Below are 19,062 nucleotides of genomic sequence, written 5' to 3'. Positions count from 1 at the left end.
TTAACGACTGCAGCTTATTGTACACTAGAGTGGGCAGTCATTCTGCATTGTTTTGCCCATTACGATCATTCACTCCACCAAACCCCGAGCGTCGCGTTGTCGGCCATGAAGGCAGGAAGCTGGCAAGGCGAAATTGGTCTAATCCGATCACCGTATTTTGAGTCAAAGCAGAAGGGAGCAATGAAGAGATCCTTTGTAAGGCAAGCTCGACTGCTCTATTGTAGGCTTCTATTGAAAACGCCTTCGCTAAAATGTTCGAAAATCAAGAAGCAAACAAGCACCACAAAAACTCGCACTTGGTCAGCAGTTAAGGATTCAGGGGGTTTTATTTTCATCCCAGCACATTTTTTCATAAGCCTCTTTGCAATATGAAAAAAAACCCTAATCACTAAAAAAACTTTCATCTATCACCAAACACCAAAACTGACTGTGTTGTGTTTGTCTTGCAGGTAAGGTCCTGTTTCGCCGAAGCCACATCCGAGATGTAGCCGTCAAAAGGCTGAAGCACTTGGACAACTACTGCAAAGTAAGACAAAGATTGAACGTCTCCTCCTCCGAGCTGTAATTGCCATGTAACACATGTCCTTAGATGTAATTTTATGGCCTGTAAATGCCATCAAATTTTATATTCCAGGTCAGACGGTGACCGTCTCTTCAGTGTCAGTGATGGTCAGGGTGACAGGGGACAAGTTATCTCTTTGAGTGCTTTATTCGTTGTGCGTAAGTGCCGCAAGTCTTTCGGGGGCAGCCTTTCGGCATTTATCTTCCTGTCCCAGGCCTGGACAGGAAAGCGAGCGCTCTATCTGCACCGCTCATTTCCTGTGGCCAGTGTAAATAGGCAGCCTTGAAAGGAAGCCAAGGAAGTGGGGGCATACTCACTCGGAGCAGAATACATTGAAGGAAAGCACAAATGAATCAGCCGAGTCAACACAGCACGCAGTTACCTGACCGTCTCTTCATTCTTAAATCAGAGGGGGTTGGGGGGGGGGGTGCTGGGCAGGTATGTCATTGCTTTTCATTCAAAAAACTACAGTGGCCAAAAAGGCACAATCTTAATGATATCCAGCAAAATATGCTCGTGATTTTCCTTGACACAGACACCACTGCTGTCGCTCTCCATAGAGGGAACTAAACCGTTAAGTACTGTCCCACTCCAGTCCTATAGGTGGCAGTAATGCGCCTTCCCAAATGGGTCTAATATTGGTGGACAGTGTCCAGTAAAGGGGTAATTTAGCATACAATAATATCTGGAATACATAAAAATGTTCAGATTTGTGCACTACATCATACTGACTCCATTCATGGGCTGACGTCTCTGTGGTTTGGACACAGAAATGACATTTTTGGCATTGTAAGTATATAATTAAAGGGACCAAAACAAGATCCCACTGTGAAAATAAAATGTCGTTTAAAAAAAGCCTCACCTATCATAAAATGTGGTTTTCAGTTTCACTCTTCGGATTTCCCCTTCAAGACAACCTTATACAATGACACTGCATCTCATATTTTCCCAGTCAGCTTTTTTCCAGTTTCAACGTCCTGATTTTCCCCATTCAATTTTCTTTCTTTCTTTTTTTTTGTTGTTTTTGACCTAATGGCAGTGTTCTGGCTCCCTAAGTGTCCTGCCCTAATGAAGTTAAGTCAATATTACAGACGGCGTGCCCTTCTCAAATTGCCCTTTCAAATATGGTTTCGATAAGGTTTTGTTTATGGCTCCAGAGCAGCTGGCTGAGACAGCCGATTGTTATTCAATATCATCCCTGCGGGCTTGACTCTGGGCTAAGAACCCCTCTTCCTTCCCCTCCACACCCTCCACCTGGTCTTCTCATCTGACTGACTCTTACTCACTGCCTGTCAAACCTACTTTGGAATACGTGCGACCTTTGATTGTTCAATATGTGCCAAACAGAAGCTTTCTCTCTCCCTCCCGCAGGCTCTGATGAAGCTCCCCACCCACATTTCCCAAAGCGAGGAGGTTCTGAAGTTCTTTGAGACCAAGTCAGAGGACCTCAACCCTCCCACTGAGTGAGTAACTATCACCGTGCGCGATCCATACACTGACTCATGAGCTCTCGTTGTAATGTGTGTGTTGGATCCAGATGAGTGAGACGGCCTTTAATGAAATGTAGCGTCTGGCAGGGGGACATTCGATCCCAGAACAAACGCACTCTGGATCAGCAGTGTCATGGAAACGTGGCAAAGTTCACATCTTGGCACGGTGTCATCATTTGTCATGCTCACTTTGAAGTCGCGCTGGTGACTTGGTGCTAGATCCCAATTGTCAAGTTTGAGGTGTCTAAAGTATGACCTGGGGGCCTTTTGTGGACTGCGGTCCAAATCATACCGGCCCACAGTGAACCCTAAAAATCTGCAAATCATTAATTCCTCTTAAAATGGGTTTGTAATTTAAAGATTGTCAGGTTACTACAGATTGTTCTTCTAAGAGCCACTTCAAAATCCCCAAAACTTGTTGCTGTCTTAACTATCTTAAAAAAACAAAAATTAGCTATAATATATTTTTAAAAACAATATACAATTGCTTGGCGGATTGGTTTTAGCATGCTGAAAAGGTAAAATTGGCCCCCCAAAACCTTTTATTATTCTTTTTATAGGCAAAAGTTTGGACAACCTTATTTGACGTTGTATTCTTATCCTTATATTTATGCATACAGTATTTAAGCTTTGTTTTAGGTAGTCCACAGGCGTGAATTTAAACTCCCCAGACCATGAATGTTGATGCCACAGCGGCTCGGCCGACTCCAGGCGAAAAACCTCTTGAGTCATCGTTCCGTGTCCAGCGGGACCGAAGTCTCATTCGTGTTAATCCCACTTCAAAGTAAGAGCCGGGAAACAGTCCAGCACAGTTTAAACATGGAGGCGGGGGTCTCAAAAGTCATACCACCCAAATGCTGAGGACTGAGGAGAAAAGTTTTATGAGGCCTTTACTTACCATATGCTTTAAAACAGCGATTATGATATCTACACTGCATCTGATCCATACAGTATTATTGGATCCAATGAAATAGTAGTATCAAACTTTTTTCATGAGAAATTTAATATTGTTAGTTTTGAATGACATTGTTGGCTTGAGTTAACTAGATGTACCGTGTCATTGAAGCGGGTTTAGGAAAAAGTCATCATCTCCTGCCATCTAGCGGCAAACACTGGGCCCAAAAATTATGAAATGCTGTGTGGTCAAGATGTCAATAGGGGGAGCCAAATAGCAAGCCTGAGCTCTGTGTGGTTGCTTCTCTACATGAGCACAGAAATCCTACCACCACCTTTGCTCCTGCTGTGTTCTAACAACACCACTGCAACTACTACTACTACTACTACCAACATCACTACTACTCCAAATGACAATGATAGTTACAATGATACACAGTCATTTTGAAATGATCAGCTACATACTGTAAGAATACATTTCCTCAAAATGGCAGTGTTATTTATGCGCCCTAAAAATTTTGTTGTTGTGTAATTTGCCATTTTAGCCTATAATATCGTAATCACTCTATTGTTATGCTTCTCAACGACAATCATACTTCCTTGACTAGCAGTAGTCGTGACTGCTATGCGCTACATTTAATGACTGCTAGTAAATTACACTCCCTCAGTCCCCATGGAGATGATTCTTTCCCCTCTGCATTTTAGCTTTCCGACTAATTTTAGGAACCATGCGCACATCCATCCAGACACTCCGGGACTCGCTCCAGCGCTGATGGAAGTATGCATAATTCCACTAAACGCATGCATATTGTATCTCCATTTCAAACACCGTTTGCCTACTCGGTGGCACTAATAATCTTCTCATCGCAGCTGGAGTTTGCAATGACTTTCAGCTCGTATGTGTGAGGGCTACACTTTACATCTGGACCCTCCGATTTGAGCATATGAGACCCCAGCGTGGATTCTTGGTACTCAGCATGCAAAAAATGAGAAGACCACTGCCCAATGAGTATTTAAAAAATTAGCAGTTCATGTTTTTGCCACAATTTAAGTCAAGCTGATTGACTTTGTTCATTAAACCTGTGGAGTGCCTTTCCTGTATTTTGCAGTGATCCTAATCAAGTCTGATTTCATTTCCTGAATGTGTGAGAGAAAGAGGGTGTTCGCCAGCCACCTGTTCGTTGATGTTTCATACTGGGTCATGGGATTTTAATCCGATCCCAAATGATTTAAAGCTCGAGGCGAGGTATTGGCAAATTTGTGTTTCTATTTGAGTTTAGGATGGAAACAACAGAACTGAGGAATATTGTGGCTTACAAAGGAGTAACCATCTTCATGTGTATCTTTATGTCCCCAGTTGGCCAAGTCACACATTTTATTCAATTATGTCATTGGTATCTGTCTTGACACGTACAATATTATTGGGTGATATTTTTATTTTTATAAGACGCGTTCAAAAAAGACTTTAGCTTTGCTACAGATGAGTCTGTTTAGCCTAATGCACACAATACAAAACTGATTAAATAACATAACAAACAGCATCTGTGTCAGTATTATAACCTTTGAAGCAAGGGATATATTCATACAGTATATAATATATGGTATAATATTCGGTTATTATAATTGCCCACATGGTTTGCTGTACATTCTTTATCCTCTGGGAAGAATAATATGCTTGCAATGCAACAGGTTGCACTGCAGATGTCTTTGTGACCTCAAGCCCACTGAGACGTGCTGTAGACTTCACCGCAGAACACTACACAAATCCCACCACTAACCTTTCTCTGCATTTCTTGTACAGTTTTTGATTGGAGTTCACCAAAGTATCTCCTTTTTAAAGACTCATGTTTCCCTTTACACTCAACTTGCCCCACATGGGAGGTTATTAGTGGTTGCTGTTTGGTCAAACAGACATCATTCCCCCCACGAGTTCGCATTGCCGCTGTCTTTGTTTGTGCATTTGTCTGGGACTTTTAAACAATCAACTTGTCCTATTATAATGACTTCCTGCTCTGTGATGTTGAGCGGTCGAGGGCCGAGCTGCCAGTCCCTCAAGTTGAGGTTAATCCCGGGTCAACCTCGATGTCTGTGCAATGTATACATGCCGCACAGCAGTGATATTCCACGCATTCCATTTCTAGTAGGCCCACCAAACATGACGCACGGGCTCGAATAGTTTTCCGAATACAAGTGCCGGATGAATGATTTAATAATGGATGTGGGTACTGAGCGGTGCGCCTTTTCAGCCACTTACGTGGTAGGCCAAATCTTGAAAGCTTCCTTCTGTGCAATGTGTTCTTAGCTGCAACCGCAATCATGAAGACAAGTCAGTCAGATACCTCCTGTTGGACACCTACCTTTCTATCAACTACAACCAACAGACCTACCTACTTACCTACCTACCGTCCCATCTACCTTGCTTGCCTGCTAGCTAGCAAACTACCTAGCTAACTACCTACCGACCATTAGACCTACCTACGTAGCTACCTAGTTAGCTAGCTAGCTAGCCAGCTACCTCCCTACCTGACTAAACAAACAGCAAGTTTCAGAGAGTTTAATTGCTTTCTGCTGTAAAATCACATGCCAGCAAAAACGGAGATAACCCGTCGGGCAGTTTAATCCTGTTACAGTCCTCCCGCCATAAAGATGATAGCTTGACAGACTTGTTGATTTGCACTACAAGTTGAAACAACAGTTGATTGACTGATACTCCAAACAACCTCAACCTGAGACTAATCAACGTTGCTTTGAGCTAAAACTTTTTTTCATGTGTAATCTCCACATGGCTAATGATTTGGCACGCTTATGAAATCCAAGTGTTGATTGCAACGACGTGCGGCGAGCCAGAGTTTGTATTGTTTTTGTCCTCCTCTTGGGAAGAATATCCTACCCCTCTGTGGTAGAGATCACTAGCTCGCTTCAGAGGTCATCTACTCTACGTCCATCATTTCATGTTTTCACCTCTCATGCGTCATTTCCAATTCTCATCTATGCAGCGAGCCAATGGAAACATTTCTATCCCACAAGCCAATTCAATATTTTGCTGCGGTCCTGTCCTAATATTCAAGAATTCTTTTTAATGAAGCCGGACTGGGCCATTATCTAATGCTCGTCATTTGAAATATCCGGGGATTAGTCCACATGGCCAGAACCAGAGCGGGAGTCGGCCAAAAGTGACTTTATCTTAACTAACACGTGAATCCAGTTCGTATTTGGATGTAACTCAAACAATAAGTGTTGCTTATATCGAACCATGACAATTTCCACCACCCCCTCTCGGTCTTAAAATCTGTTCATTATGTTTTGTATTGAAAGCTAACCGCTTCCGTACCATTTGGTTCAAATATAACATGTTTTGACATTTCACAACAAAATTAAATACCCTACATGTCATGAAAATATAGTTGTCCCGCGCTTTATCGTGGTTCACTTTTTGCGGCTTCAGTGCATCATCGATTTTCGATGGGATTACAATAGAGCCTCCCACAGCTAGTTCGAACAAATTTGAATCCCTGAGTCGACACACCCACTAGTGTAATTTCAATGGCTTTACTGAACTAATTGTGACGGAATACAGTCAACACAAGCACATACTTAAACGGCCTTTCGATGGCCTCAAGTGATAACATTACTGAACACCAGAGTGGCTAACATTTCGCCACACTCATATTCAACGTTACATGATCTCATGGTGTAGATTGTGAGGGTAGCGGCCCCAGGTGGACAGAAATAATACTACCTGCATCTCACACGCATATATTTTGATGTTACTGTACTGTATATGAATGTGGCTTTAAAATAAATATAAAGGTAAAACATATTTTGGTTGCTACTTTGCAGGTTGACAAAAGTCATACAGTGGTCAGACGGTGCATTGACACAGACTTTTGAAATCATAAAATATATTCCACTGACCTGTTAGGATTAGAGAATAGGATTATTGACACCTTGTTGACTGTTGAGACTCTCTACGCACTGTGTGGTCGCCCCCCCGGGCCCCTTTGATATCGCAACAAGTTCTACATGCATTCCCAGTGGGGGTTTGGTCCACTGTGCTTGTGCCAACCACGTTGGGAGCGTCCCACAAATAGATCGAACCGTATTCCCATACTGGATTAATCAAGCTGTGTCAATGCTTGGTGTTACTTTGAGAGCTCCAGCCTGAAAATGACCTTGCCTCTCTTGTGTTGCTTTTTTCCCAGGGATTGCGGGGGCTCTGGCAGACGCAAATCGGGTAAGGATCTGTTTTTAGAAATTCAACCAGTGTCGTCAATCGTCTCATATTTCACACTTTACGTCTCTTTTAAATTTTATGATAACATTTATTCACCGTGGTATTTTTTTTGGGGGGGGGGGCACAGTTGAGCTCTTCTCTGGATACTAGACATGTGAAATTGATGATTAAAAAGTTTATAGCCTTCAATATAAATCATTCAAACCGTAAATTTACCAAAAACGACAATCCTAAAACAATATTCCCTGAGATTGTGGTTCATTATTTGCACTTTTCAGCGGTTTAGTTTTTCCCTCAGAGAACAGCAAAACACAAAAAATAAAAAACGTACACAATTCAATTCTGCGAACATCACAGTCTGAACTTGACTCCAACCCCACATACAAAGATCTTGGTCCCTTCGTAGAGATGTATCACTTCAACATACTTTATCGACACCAGTCACTACTTATCTTTTTTTGCAAAAAAAACAAACAAACTGCGTAACTTCATTTATTGGAAGTTATTTACGGGTACCAGCACAGCTGCACTAAAAGAAAATTTCCACCGTTATATTTTTCCACAGTTTGACATTTCTAATTATACTTTGCAGAAGAAATGCAAGGAAATAAAGCAACACTAATAAAATAAAAACAAAAAAAAGAAGAAAAACACCCTGAGGTTTATTTACTACTTTCCTACCAGCCCTAGACCATCTATTCCAAGAAGAGCACAAAAATCTTTTACAGTATTGGTGAGGATAGGTTTTCACAGGAACAAAAGAATGTGGGAATTTGTGAATCGTGATCTGTGACTAGTTTAGGCTTCACTGTCTTTTGCCTAAGTGATTCATATTTTAACCGACTGACTTGCTATAAGCTAACGATGGGTGGGCGCTGAACAGACCACCTGTTTGTGCCTCGATATTTTTTATGCCCAGGCTGGCAGTGGGAGAGGTGTGTGTGTGTGTGTGTGTGCGTGTGTGTGTGTGCGTGTGAGAAAGAGAAAGGAGAGTGCAAGGGAAGAACGTGTGAGTGACTCAACTGACCATAAGGATACAGGCGTAGGAGGCAGCAATGAAAGTATGCAAAAGCCTTTGGCTAGCAGCTGCGCGAGTGTATTTGTGTCCGTTTGTTGTAACGAGTGTGTCGCCAAGCAATACCGACACACTCTTTGCTAAATGACGTCTCTTTTTGCAATCGTGCACATTTGCGCCGCTTGACCAGATTTGCCAACAAAAAGGAAAAAAAAACCCAACTCTCCTAACCTAAATTTATCATATGTTCCATTGCATTATGCTTTGCGCAACAAGGAATTCCAGCGCCATTGCAAAATGGAAACATCAATGCACTGTGTGTGTGTGTGTGTGTGTTTGTAAAATAACCTACATTCACTCTAAGCAAAGCGGCAGCCCCTGGAAAGTTCATCATCTCGTCCTAATTAGCGTATAGTGAGCTTTGCCGCTTCTAAGATCTCCACGTGTTTATGCGTTTACTGATCTGTAAATCTCCGCTGGACATTGGCGGTTAGCGCAGATGAAACGGTTGACCTCGCTCCTCTACCAGACTGTGGTGAAATTTTGTGCTGGAGCTAGCATCTTTTACGGTTTCCATAATTACATGGTGCCAGTATCCCACTAGACTTTGCAAAGAATGCGAGTGGTTGGGAGGTTGCGGACGAGCGCATCTGAGCGTGTGTGTGTGTGTACATGTGTGCATACCTGGCAAGCGTGAGAATTGTAAACCTCTGCGGTTAATGCACAATCGATCCCTCTGAGATGAGAGAGAAAAGGTGCTGCAAAATGGCACCATGGTACTTTTGTCGCGTAATCGCACAACCGCCATAGCATAGAAATACAATGGGACTTCTGAATTCACAATTCCTTAATTGCAATACTATTAGTTGTTAGCCTGTCTATGGCGTCTAGCAGAGGGAGCTAGCGAACATGTTCATGTTGTTCCAAATTCCTTTGCAACACAGTGATCTCAAATCAAAAAAACACCCTCATGCTACCATCTGCAGGCCATAGTTGTTGTTTTTGTTTTATTTTTTATTTTTTTTAACTTCCTCCAGTTTGACAATGACAGCAGATGTGGCCAAAGCAATCCTCCGCCTACTCCCATTACAACAAAAAAAAGAAAAGATTACAATTCCCCATCTCGATTTCAGTTGATGACGTTTTATGTCAGCCATGCTCAAAGTAAATTCACGCAATGATCATATAATCCGCCAGGAATTAATTATTTAGATTTTTCTTATTGTGTTATTTCAAAACGGGGACCATTGTATCAACCTTTGAGGTTTTATTCTGTGCATGCATTTATTTGCATTTAATCCAATTTATAGTCCATTTTAGATCCACTATAATGAAAAGGGACGGCCCGGTGGTCGAGTGGTTAGCGCGTCGACCTCACAGTGCAGAGATCGTGGGGTTCGATCGCGGCTCTGGCCTTCCTGTGTGCAGTTTGCATGTTTTACCCAGGCTTGCGTGGGTTTTCTCTGGGTACTCCGGTTTCCTCCCACATTCCAAAAAAAAAAAGCTTTCCTTGCCACCTTTGTGAGCATTATCCCGCATCAGCGGTTTCTGATATTTTCGGAGCATTTGACACATTTGGTGCACATGAAGAAAGTGAGAAGTTAGAAGACAGCACAAAATGAGTACGAGAAGAAAAAGCGGCGCAGGGCTCGGGGGGTGTAGTGCATGTGAAAAGCAGATGGAGGGGCGGTTTACGTGGCAAGTGGAAACCATTTCACTGTTGCGCCTGAACCTAAGGGAGTGTGTTTATGTGTGCAGCCTTGCTGTCTTTATTTGAGCTGCAGGCCCCCGGAGGGCTATGTGGCCTGTTTGTGTGTGTGTGTGTGTGCGTGCGCGCGTGTAGTTGCGCTTCTGTCAGTGTTTATGTGTGTACACGTGTGTGTTTGTGCCAAATTTCAGCCGGGGTCAAAAGGGTTAACCGATGCACGGGTGCTCTGTTGGGCCGGTCAGGAGGTGTTTTGTGTTTGCAGATGGATATGACTCGAAATTGGCGCAGGAAATCGTTAAGGGCAAATCTGGTCGGACAACAGTGCAGTGTTTCGCCAGTTTCTTTCTCAATGAAAAGCCATTGAGCAGTGTGCATTTAAACAGACCCCCCCTCGACCCCCTTTTTAAAAACTTTTTCACACACAATGATGAGATTCACAGAACAAGACCGACCCACTGTAGGGGTCAAAGCAGGTTCAAGTTCAGTGCGCATGCAACTAAACGATGCCTCCTATTTAAATTTACTGTACTCTGTTGCATCAAAAAGGAAGCCTAAATGTTTAATTTATAATTCCGCTAAGTGAGATGGCCGTTCTACACCCTCTGAATCAGTGGTGGGCAGCGTATCAAACAAATGCTAACAAACCATGCAAAACACCATAGGCAGGCTAACAAATGGTCATCGGTGTTACGGTGTTATAAGTCTTGAGGCAACATATATTTGACCACAAAACGTGGAGCAACACATGTCGACTGTCAAACTGCTAATACATTGCACTCCCACTATTCATTGTAGATAGGTCCTGGGCCAGTACACGAATAGCAAATACCTGTGTATAATTGATGCCCACTGAAGTACATTAAAAAAAAAAAATTAACAACCCACCAAATCTTCCAAAACATCACATATGCATTTTCCATGAAAAACACTTGTTGGCTCCCCCACAAAAAACACAACAAATATTACTGCAGCTTATTGAGGAGTTCCGACTGCTGGGGATTACCGTAAAAGCGGAAATAGCAGGCCGGCTTCATCCTTTCATTGCTTGTTAGGCCTTCATACAAACAACAATACTTGGAAAAGGGCAGGAAACAGTCTGGCTTTTACAAAAGGGGCTATTGACAAAGTGGTGTTAATGTATTGTTCCTCCACCCCGCCGCCCCCGTCCATTGCCGCTAACTGGCGCTAAGTGACATAAGTAGCTCCATAGAGACTTCTAGTACAACTGGTTATATTGAGAAACAGTAAATGTTTTCTTCCTATTGAGTTTTTTTTTAAATCAAAGGTTACATGACCGAATTACAGATTAATCGAACGAAACAAATCTCTCGATTTACAATCTTGTGAAGGTTTTCTTAACTAAAGAATTGTTCTTGGAAAATGTCAGTGCTCGGCGGGTCTGACCTTTTCCCCCCCACCGAGGGCCACATAGTGATGCCGTGACATGAGTACATCTGCGCTACACCGAACAGCAGCGCGCCGACCTTTGCTAATCTGAGCCAAACAAAGACCTTGCCAAATTTGGCTCCTCGCAAAGAAAAGTTGCTCCGTTGGTGAAGTGCTGCGAGTAATTATTGCAGTTTTTAGCGGTCTTTTTGCGGCGTTGATCGTAGGGTGAGCACGCACGGGTTGGATTGCGTTTGGTCGTCTGGGAGTGCGAGGGTGGAGCGCAGGAAGCATGCGGAACGAGTGAGGCATAAACACAGCGAGAAGTTTATCGAGCCATCTGATGCAAGCCAAGAAGTAAATACTTTTCTTTTCGAGTCGTATTAAAAGAATACTCACAGGGCATGCATATTTAACACACGATTGTTGTCGGGTGATTTTTTTTTAGCTCATTTTAGCAATAAGTATTCATTCATTCATCTTCCGAGCCGCTTGATCCTCACTAGGGTCGCGGGGGGTGCTGGAGCCTATCCCAGCTGTCTTCGGGCAGTAGGCGGGGGACACCCTGAATCGGTTGCCAGCCAATCGCAGGGCACACAGAAACGAACAACCATTCGCACTCACACTCACAACTAGGGACAATTTAGAGTGTTCAATCAGCCTGCCACGCATGTTTTTGGAATGTGGGAGGAAAGCGGAGCACCCGGAGAAAACCCACGCAGGCCCGGGGAGAACATGCAAACTCCACACAGGGAGGCCGGAGCTGGAATCGAACCCGGTACCTCTGCACTGTGAAGCCGACGTGCTAACCACTGGACTACCGGGCCGCCCTAGCAATAAGTAATGGTACTTAAATAATGACTTCCCTCAAATGTATTTCACCTAATGCGCGCTAGCAAGATCTCAATGTAGCCTCATTTCTTTACAACCAAGCATCCTGCCCCAACATTTCTGGCCAAAGAAACGGCCCCATCTCACTAACGCACACATGATGGGAGTCTTGCCAAAAACGAAATGTTACCGGTTCGTCTTATTTATTTATTTTTTGCACCGTACAATCAATTAAAACACAAGAGAAGTGATCAAGTTGCCTAATGACCCTGTGGGGACAGCCACGTCGTAGCCCGGGATTACAGCCATGCCCAGCTGTCCATATGCAGTCGTCCTCACCCCGAATGCCACTTTAATATCGCTTGTCATGAAATAGAGAGCTCAATTTCCAAACTTTTGTTGCCAACCCGAGTTAATTAACCAAGAAATAATTTCCCGTGCGAGAGCCCGTGGGTGTCTCTCCATTAGCCTTTGTCGGCACCGGTGAGCATGAGCAAATACTTGACATTTCCCGCGGTCAAGGCTGTCTCGACAGTGTCTGATTGGCTAGTATTGGTCTCACCGTGAAAGGTTGAGAAGTAATAAAAACACAACAACTTTTTACTTTCATTTACTGACGCCCACATCACTCACCAGGCCAGGCCCCGCCGCACCTTTTAAAGCCATACACATTCATTCATTCATTCATTCATTCATCTTCCTAACCGCTTGATCCTCACTAGGGTCGCGGGGGGCGCTGGAGCCTATCCCAGCTGTCTTCGGGCAGTAGGCGGGGGACACCCTGAATCGGTTGCCAGCCAATCGCAGGGCACACAGAAACGAACAACCATTCGCACTCACACTCACACCTAGGGACAATTTAGAGTGTCCAATTAGCCTGCCATGCATATTTTTGGAATGTGGGAGGAAACCGGAGCACCCGGAGAAAACCCACGCAGGCCCGGGGAGAACATGCAAACTCCACACAGGGAGGGCGGAGCTGGAATCGAACCCGGTACCTCTGCACCGTGAAGCCGACGTGCTAACCACTGGACTACCGGGCCGCCCGCAGCCATACACACTCAGTCACAATTAATACCGTGTGGAACATGAGAATGGTGAACTCATGTAGACGATAATAATACCTCTACCTCATTTGCACTTTTTACTGCTTAATACCGCGAAACCCACTTTTATCGGATTACCCGATGAGTCGAGAAAATTGTCACAAATATGAGTCAAATGGTACAATAATCGATTCTAAAAATATTCAACAGCTCTCGTTTTATTTTGCACAAATGCACGCAACTATATATGTAAACCGACTGCATTTTAAGTGAGTCGTTCCACAGGAAAGCCAACAATGCGTTCCATTTTACGAGCCGTGAAAAGCATTGCGACGTCGGCGTCCTCATTGAGCCGCCGTAATAAGTCATCGGTGAATTGTAAAAACACTTCTGGACTGCTAGCAAAATGGATGCTTTTACTCGCGTCCACTGAATGATAACCACTGCCGTATTATACTTGGAGGAGTTGGAGACAATATACCTCAAATGGAAGTCGTGTTTCTGTCTCCAGTAGTGTGGTTTTCGGCCGAAGTCCGACACAATACAGCATGACGTTTGTGATACCGCAGCAATCCTTCGTCAGACTCTCCGCTAGGATTTGAAAGACGGATAGTGTTGCCCTGACCTTCAGAAATGTTTAGGTTATATGTCAATTTGTAATCTGGGGAAGAAAAAACAACCAGAGTGAAGTATTACTCTCCGGTGTGTTTCAGCACTCTTGTTGCCGGATGATTTCTTTGGTAAAAATGGCAGTTAAATCCAACCTGTCTTCTACTGCCTCATTTGGATTGATATGTTTCTATTTTTCATCCTCATGCTGAAACAGGCTTCCTCCTTCCAGGAACACTTTGTCACGCTTGAAAAAGAAATGCTTCATTTGCTCCCAAGTTCCCCTGCAAATTTATCGGGAAACTGACTTGGAAAAACGTTTGGTGCCGAGGCCAAAACAATCGGAAGTATTGGCAGGTTTGGCATCATTGTGTGGCATCTGGGTGCCATAGAAGTCTGTTGGACTGAGTTGAGGAGTTTGATTCATACAAAAAAAATAATAATTGTGCTTTACCACCATCTTGTGGCATTGTGGTATCAAGGAACTATTCATTCATTCATTCATCTTCCGAGCCGCTTGATCCTCACTAGGGTCGCGGGGGTGTCACGTTGAGCCCGAGGCGATGAGGAATCGCCTCGTGCACAACAGAAAAAAAGAGGTGGATCCCCGGAGAAGCAGACAACGAAAAGATCTTGTGAGAACAAAGGGGTTTTTAATAAAGAACAAAAGGAGCCCGAACAGGGAAAACGGTAACAGAGAACGCTGGTCAAATAAGGACCAGGAAAAAAATAAGGAAGACAACTGAAAACGCTCGCGAAACGATAAAGGGCGAGGAACAACCGAGATAACAATCTGATCACTATAAGAAGTACGCGAATGATTGAGGCCGTAAGGCAATAGGGCAGCGAGAAATAGTCGAACGACGAGAATAGCAAATCGAGAGCAATGGCACGGTAAGGAATTCTCCGGCAGTGAGATGACTGCCGGAGTCGCCTAATAAAGGCACGTAATCAGCCCGAAATAACGGGCAGGTGTGCCGAACAGGTGGCGGGAGAACCCGCCACCTGCTGGCGAGCACGCGACGTGACAGGGGGGTGCTGGAGCCTATCCCAGCTGTCTTCGGGCAGTAGGCAGAGGACACCCTGAATCGATTGCCAGCCAATCGCAGGGCACACAGAAACGAACAACCATTCGCACTCACACTCACACCTAGGGACAATTGTAGAGTGTTCAATCAGCCTGCCACGCATGTTTTTGGAATGTGGGAGGAAACCGGAGCACCCGGAGAAAACCCACGCAGGCAACATGCAAACTGCACACAGGGAGGCCGGAGCTGGAATCGAACCCGGTACCTCTGCACTGTGAAGCCGACGTGCTAACCACTGGGCTACTGGGCCGCCTCAAGGAACTATGTTCAGGTTAGTTGCAGAGCTTAATTTCAAACAAAGTAGAGGCTTTTTCAAAAACCTATGGAGGAGTTTTTTTTTTAATTCGTTTCAAAAGGACTTGGGCCCTGTCCTGCGCGGATCGCAGGAGAACACTGTATTGATATGCAGCAGTTTAGCAGACGGTAAAGAATTCTTCAAAAACAGTCTTTGAGTTGTTTGATACGACTCGCAGTTGAACTTTACTGGTCCCAATCAGTTAACGCGCCTTGCAGTATTTCTCCCCCTTTTATGAAAAGACCTACTTCTTTTGTTGCTGTGTAAATGGATTTTTAAAAGCCCATTCAAGTCAACGCAACCTGGCATCCTTGTAAGGTGACCTCATTAAAATGCGCTCAGCAGAAGCATTTGTTTTTGGATTGGAGTGATTGCGGCATTTGACTCTCGTTCACCTCTGCATCATTTCGTTCCACTAGAACCTATTTGCAAGACTTTTCACGATCAAGCCTTCGTTTCCTAGCGCATGCGCAGCCCTTCATGGGCAGCGGTCGCGGCTCACATTTCCGCCGCATCCTCGCAAATAAGACCCATCTGCGGTCTGCCTCGCAAGTGGGCATTCCGATACTCAGAGTGAACCTGGTGCCGGCGAAGAGATGAATGTGCTCAAGTTATGAAAACAAGCCCGAACTGAGTCACTGCCGGTGTTGACATGGTTAACTCGGCGAGGTAGAGAAAGGAACATTTCCATTGGCTGCGTTGCACGCCGTAGGCCGAGGTCTAGTGTTTCATGGAGACAGAGGGCCATCCCTCCGAGGGCTGTTCCAGCCCCTTCATCTGGTTCTATTTAAGGCTTCTGGTGCCGACTCTTATGATTGGCGTACACAACCCCCCCCTCGCACCCCCCTCAACTCTTCCTCCAAGTTCCAACCCCGACTGAGGAGAAGGAGGCTTTTTAGCAGATGGTTTATTTTTCGAGGGAAGCCATTTCTTTCTCCTTCTCTCAACTGTCCCGCCGCTCCTTAAACACTTCAATGACTCTCGCGGCATCCGATCGGGGCTCCCCTTCCAACTATGTTCATGTTTGTACCTGCGTCTCCTGACCCGGTTTCAGCATTGTTGGACACTGTGGATGAGGCGGTTTCTGCGACACACAATGGATTCTCAACTTTTTTCCGCCTGAGCGTTCCCGTTTTCGGGATGATGATCTCCGTCTAGAGTTTCAGCATCTCCGCTGCCCCTCATGTTGGGCTGGAGGGGGATGCACCTCTATGGCTAGACTCTCAGGAAGATGCACTGAGCCCTGTGAATATTGTGATTGGCTGAGCTCAAGTGACAAAGTGGCCTATGGCACAACGGGTGCCAAGCGGTCGCTCCAGGGGACCTATGGCTGGCAGCTGGCTGACAGCCTGTTTCTTCCCGTCAACTCCAGGTCTGGACGCCTCGGACCCTATGGTCCTGGAACAGTATGTGGTGGTGGCCAGTTATGAGAAGCAGGAGCCTGCGGAAATCAGCCTCCAAGCGGGTGAGGTGGTGGACGTCATCGAGAAGAGCGAGAGCGGTGAGTGATCCGGACAAACGCGCAACATATTAGCTGTGCTCAGCAAGACTCGAGACAACTTTTGCGATGCACTCTTTCCACTGCTTCCTCAAACATTTCCACTCTTCCACAATCCTCGAGCTTCCTGGCTCCTTTTGTCCCACGTCCACCCAGTTTTAGCTCCATCTGGAGGCTCATTCTGGCCTGCAGTCAGCTCTGTTTTTGTCCCACTGTTGGTTCAGGCGTCAGGCCAGCATTCCGCCTCTGGCAAGAGGAATCTCTACCAGGCTTGTATTAATTATTCCGCCGCACTTTAATGGAAATCCAGCAAGACATGCCTGATGTACAAATGCCAGCTGCAACGAGTCCTTAGTCAGCAGTTTAAGCCTTGGAAAATGTTAGTGGACAGGGCCAAGAGTTTGTTTTTTTATTTTTAATTTTTTCGATAGAATCACAAACATTGTCCAGGATGATCTTACAGCAAATTAAATTCAATCACAGACCTTCGAGACAGCAGAATAGCAAAAATGATGATTATTTGTAATGAACACCAGGAGTACCCAACCATATGTTTTTGGTCAAAGCTCTCAATTACAACTAAAGCGGTTTTAAAGCGTGAATGGCAAGATGAGCCCGGGAGGTTTAGGCCCGCAAGGGTTTGACGCTGAGCTTTAATGGTGTGCTGAGACAGTAAAACATTAATGGGACTCATGTGTTCTTCAGAGGCATGCCACAGAAAGAGAGATGGAGGAGGAAAACAGTGACCGGGAAGGGAACGGGACTTGGGTTTCACCACGGGTGTGATTGAAACACCGCGCCGCGCTGGCCTTAAGCGAGGAGAACGTGGCCTGGGATGGCTTTGAAGTGTCACGTGTGGGAGCTTCAGGTTCACATATTTGTTTTCACTCGCTGCTCCGGTAGGATCTGAGCCCGATGGGGGAGCCGCAGCGAGACGTATGCGTTAACATCTACAAGCCCTTTCATCCGGGGCCTCGGAGGAAGTCAAATTCCGTGCCTTTCAGTTGACCGCCGTGTGCCAATGAGCCATGTCGAATGCGACGGACGGCTGACTGCACTTAACTCTCGTTATGATTTGCCAACTTTTGAGATTTGTTCATCCAGTCTGCGGCACTTACCCTGTTCAGGTTCACGATGGAGCAGGAGGCTCGTTACAGCTGAGGCGGGGTACTTCCTGGAATGGTCGTCGTTCCATAGCAGGGGCCCATAAAGAACCATTCACACCTGAAGGCAACTTAGAATCTATAATTAACCTTTCGTTTATCGGAATGCGGTAGGAAAACAAAATACCTCGAGAAAACCAATCCAAACAAAACCCAGAACCTTTGATGGTGTGGACCAGATGCTCCAAAAATACCCCAGCGTACGTTTCCATCTTATTTCACTGATTGGACATGTTCACCAAGCTCCCAGGTTCATGCCTCGCCTCTAGATTTGATTTCCAGATCGTGAAATATCAACAGCTCCTGCGATGGAAGAAGGCTGACGCTGCTTCATTGGGCTACGTGACATCACTCCATATGGCTTTGCCAAAACTAACACAAGCACGTGGCGGAGAGGAATTTCGAGCTCATTTAATTTAGTGTTGATTCCCCCGAGCGGGATAAGTCAAAAAAAAATTTATAATAATAATTTAACGTCTTCTGACATATTGATCTCTTAATTCCAGATGCAAGCCAAGAATCTGCCGATCGGCAGATATTTGCGGTGTTTTCCGATGCGTCCGGGCCAATTTTTTGTCTTGCTGTTGAGTTCACCCAGCTATTTATTATTCTGTCGCTGACTGGGTGTTCACACGTCACTCGCCTTGGATTAAATAATATATGTCATTGGAGAGGCAGGGAATCTAGGTCAGAGCTGTAAGGGAGCCCAGTTTTCTCCACTTTTCGCCGGCCAAGGCGGTATTTTCCGCTGGAAAGGCTGGATGCTGCAGTTTGCTGCAGTTTGCTCCGTAGCCCTTGTTTCAGTGCTGACAGTGTTGAAGATGGAGACAAATCCAATTTTGAAATGATGCCTTTGGAGTCGGTGGTACTGTTGGGAGGCTGTCTCATTAAAAAAACAAAAAAAGCAATTTTCCACCCCAGATGGGACTCGAACCCACAATCCCTGGCTTAGGAGGCCAGTGCCTTATCCATTAGGCCACTGGGGCGCTTTGTAATCCTTTTTTGATAAATTGTCGTACCAAAATCCAAACCCCGTAAATCAGGGCTGATAACCCCTTATAAAAACACAGTGCCTGTTTGCAAAGAAAGGAACAGGCTTTATCGCAGCGGCATTATGGGCCGTGCGAGGAAACTGTGTTTGATAATAATTTTGTCCTCACTCCCTTCGCATGATTACGCATACTTTGTTTTATTTGTCTCGTTGGTGGGAGTTTGGTGGAGGTGGGGATGGGGCTGGGGTCTG

At 45.0% G+C, this 19,062-nt stretch overlaps 1 protein-coding gene and 1 non-coding gene across 6 annotated transcripts in view; one reads left to right on the top strand and one right to left on the bottom strand.

The window, feature by feature from the left end:
- Positions 1-19,062, top strand: part of LOC127610112 (SH3 and PX domain-containing protein 2A-like) — a 51,911-nt gene that overhangs the window by 17,594 nt on the left and 15,255 nt on the right. For 4 of the 5 annotated variants that reach the window (XM_052079868.1, XM_052079865.1, XM_052079864.1 and 1 more), the window contains exons 4-7: positions 450-526; positions 1,934-2,025; positions 7,149-7,180; positions 16,531-16,659. In XM_052079868.1, coding sequence (XP_051935828.1) covers positions 450-526; positions 1,934-2,025; positions 7,149-7,180; positions 16,531-16,659 — 330 coding nt within the window. Of the gene's footprint in view, positions 1-449; positions 527-1,933; positions 2,026-7,148; positions 7,181-16,530; positions 16,660-19,062 lie in introns of those variants that run through there. The other variant, XM_052079869.1, reaches the window with a different exon arrangement.
- Positions 18,733-18,805, bottom strand: trnar-ccu (transfer RNA arginine (anticodon CCU)). Its single transcript has one exon. It is a non-coding gene; the product is annotated as a tRNA-Arg (tRNA).

This window comes from Hippocampus zosterae, chromosome 11 (genome assembly GCF_025434085.1).
Source record: "Hippocampus zosterae strain Florida chromosome 11, ASM2543408v3, whole genome shotgun sequence".
Lineage (NCBI taxonomy): Eukaryota > Metazoa > Chordata > Actinopteri > Syngnathiformes > Syngnathidae > Hippocampus > Hippocampus zosterae.
The sequence above is the reverse complement of the archived record's forward strand: the minus strand, read 5'-3'. Positions and strand labels throughout refer to the sequence as shown.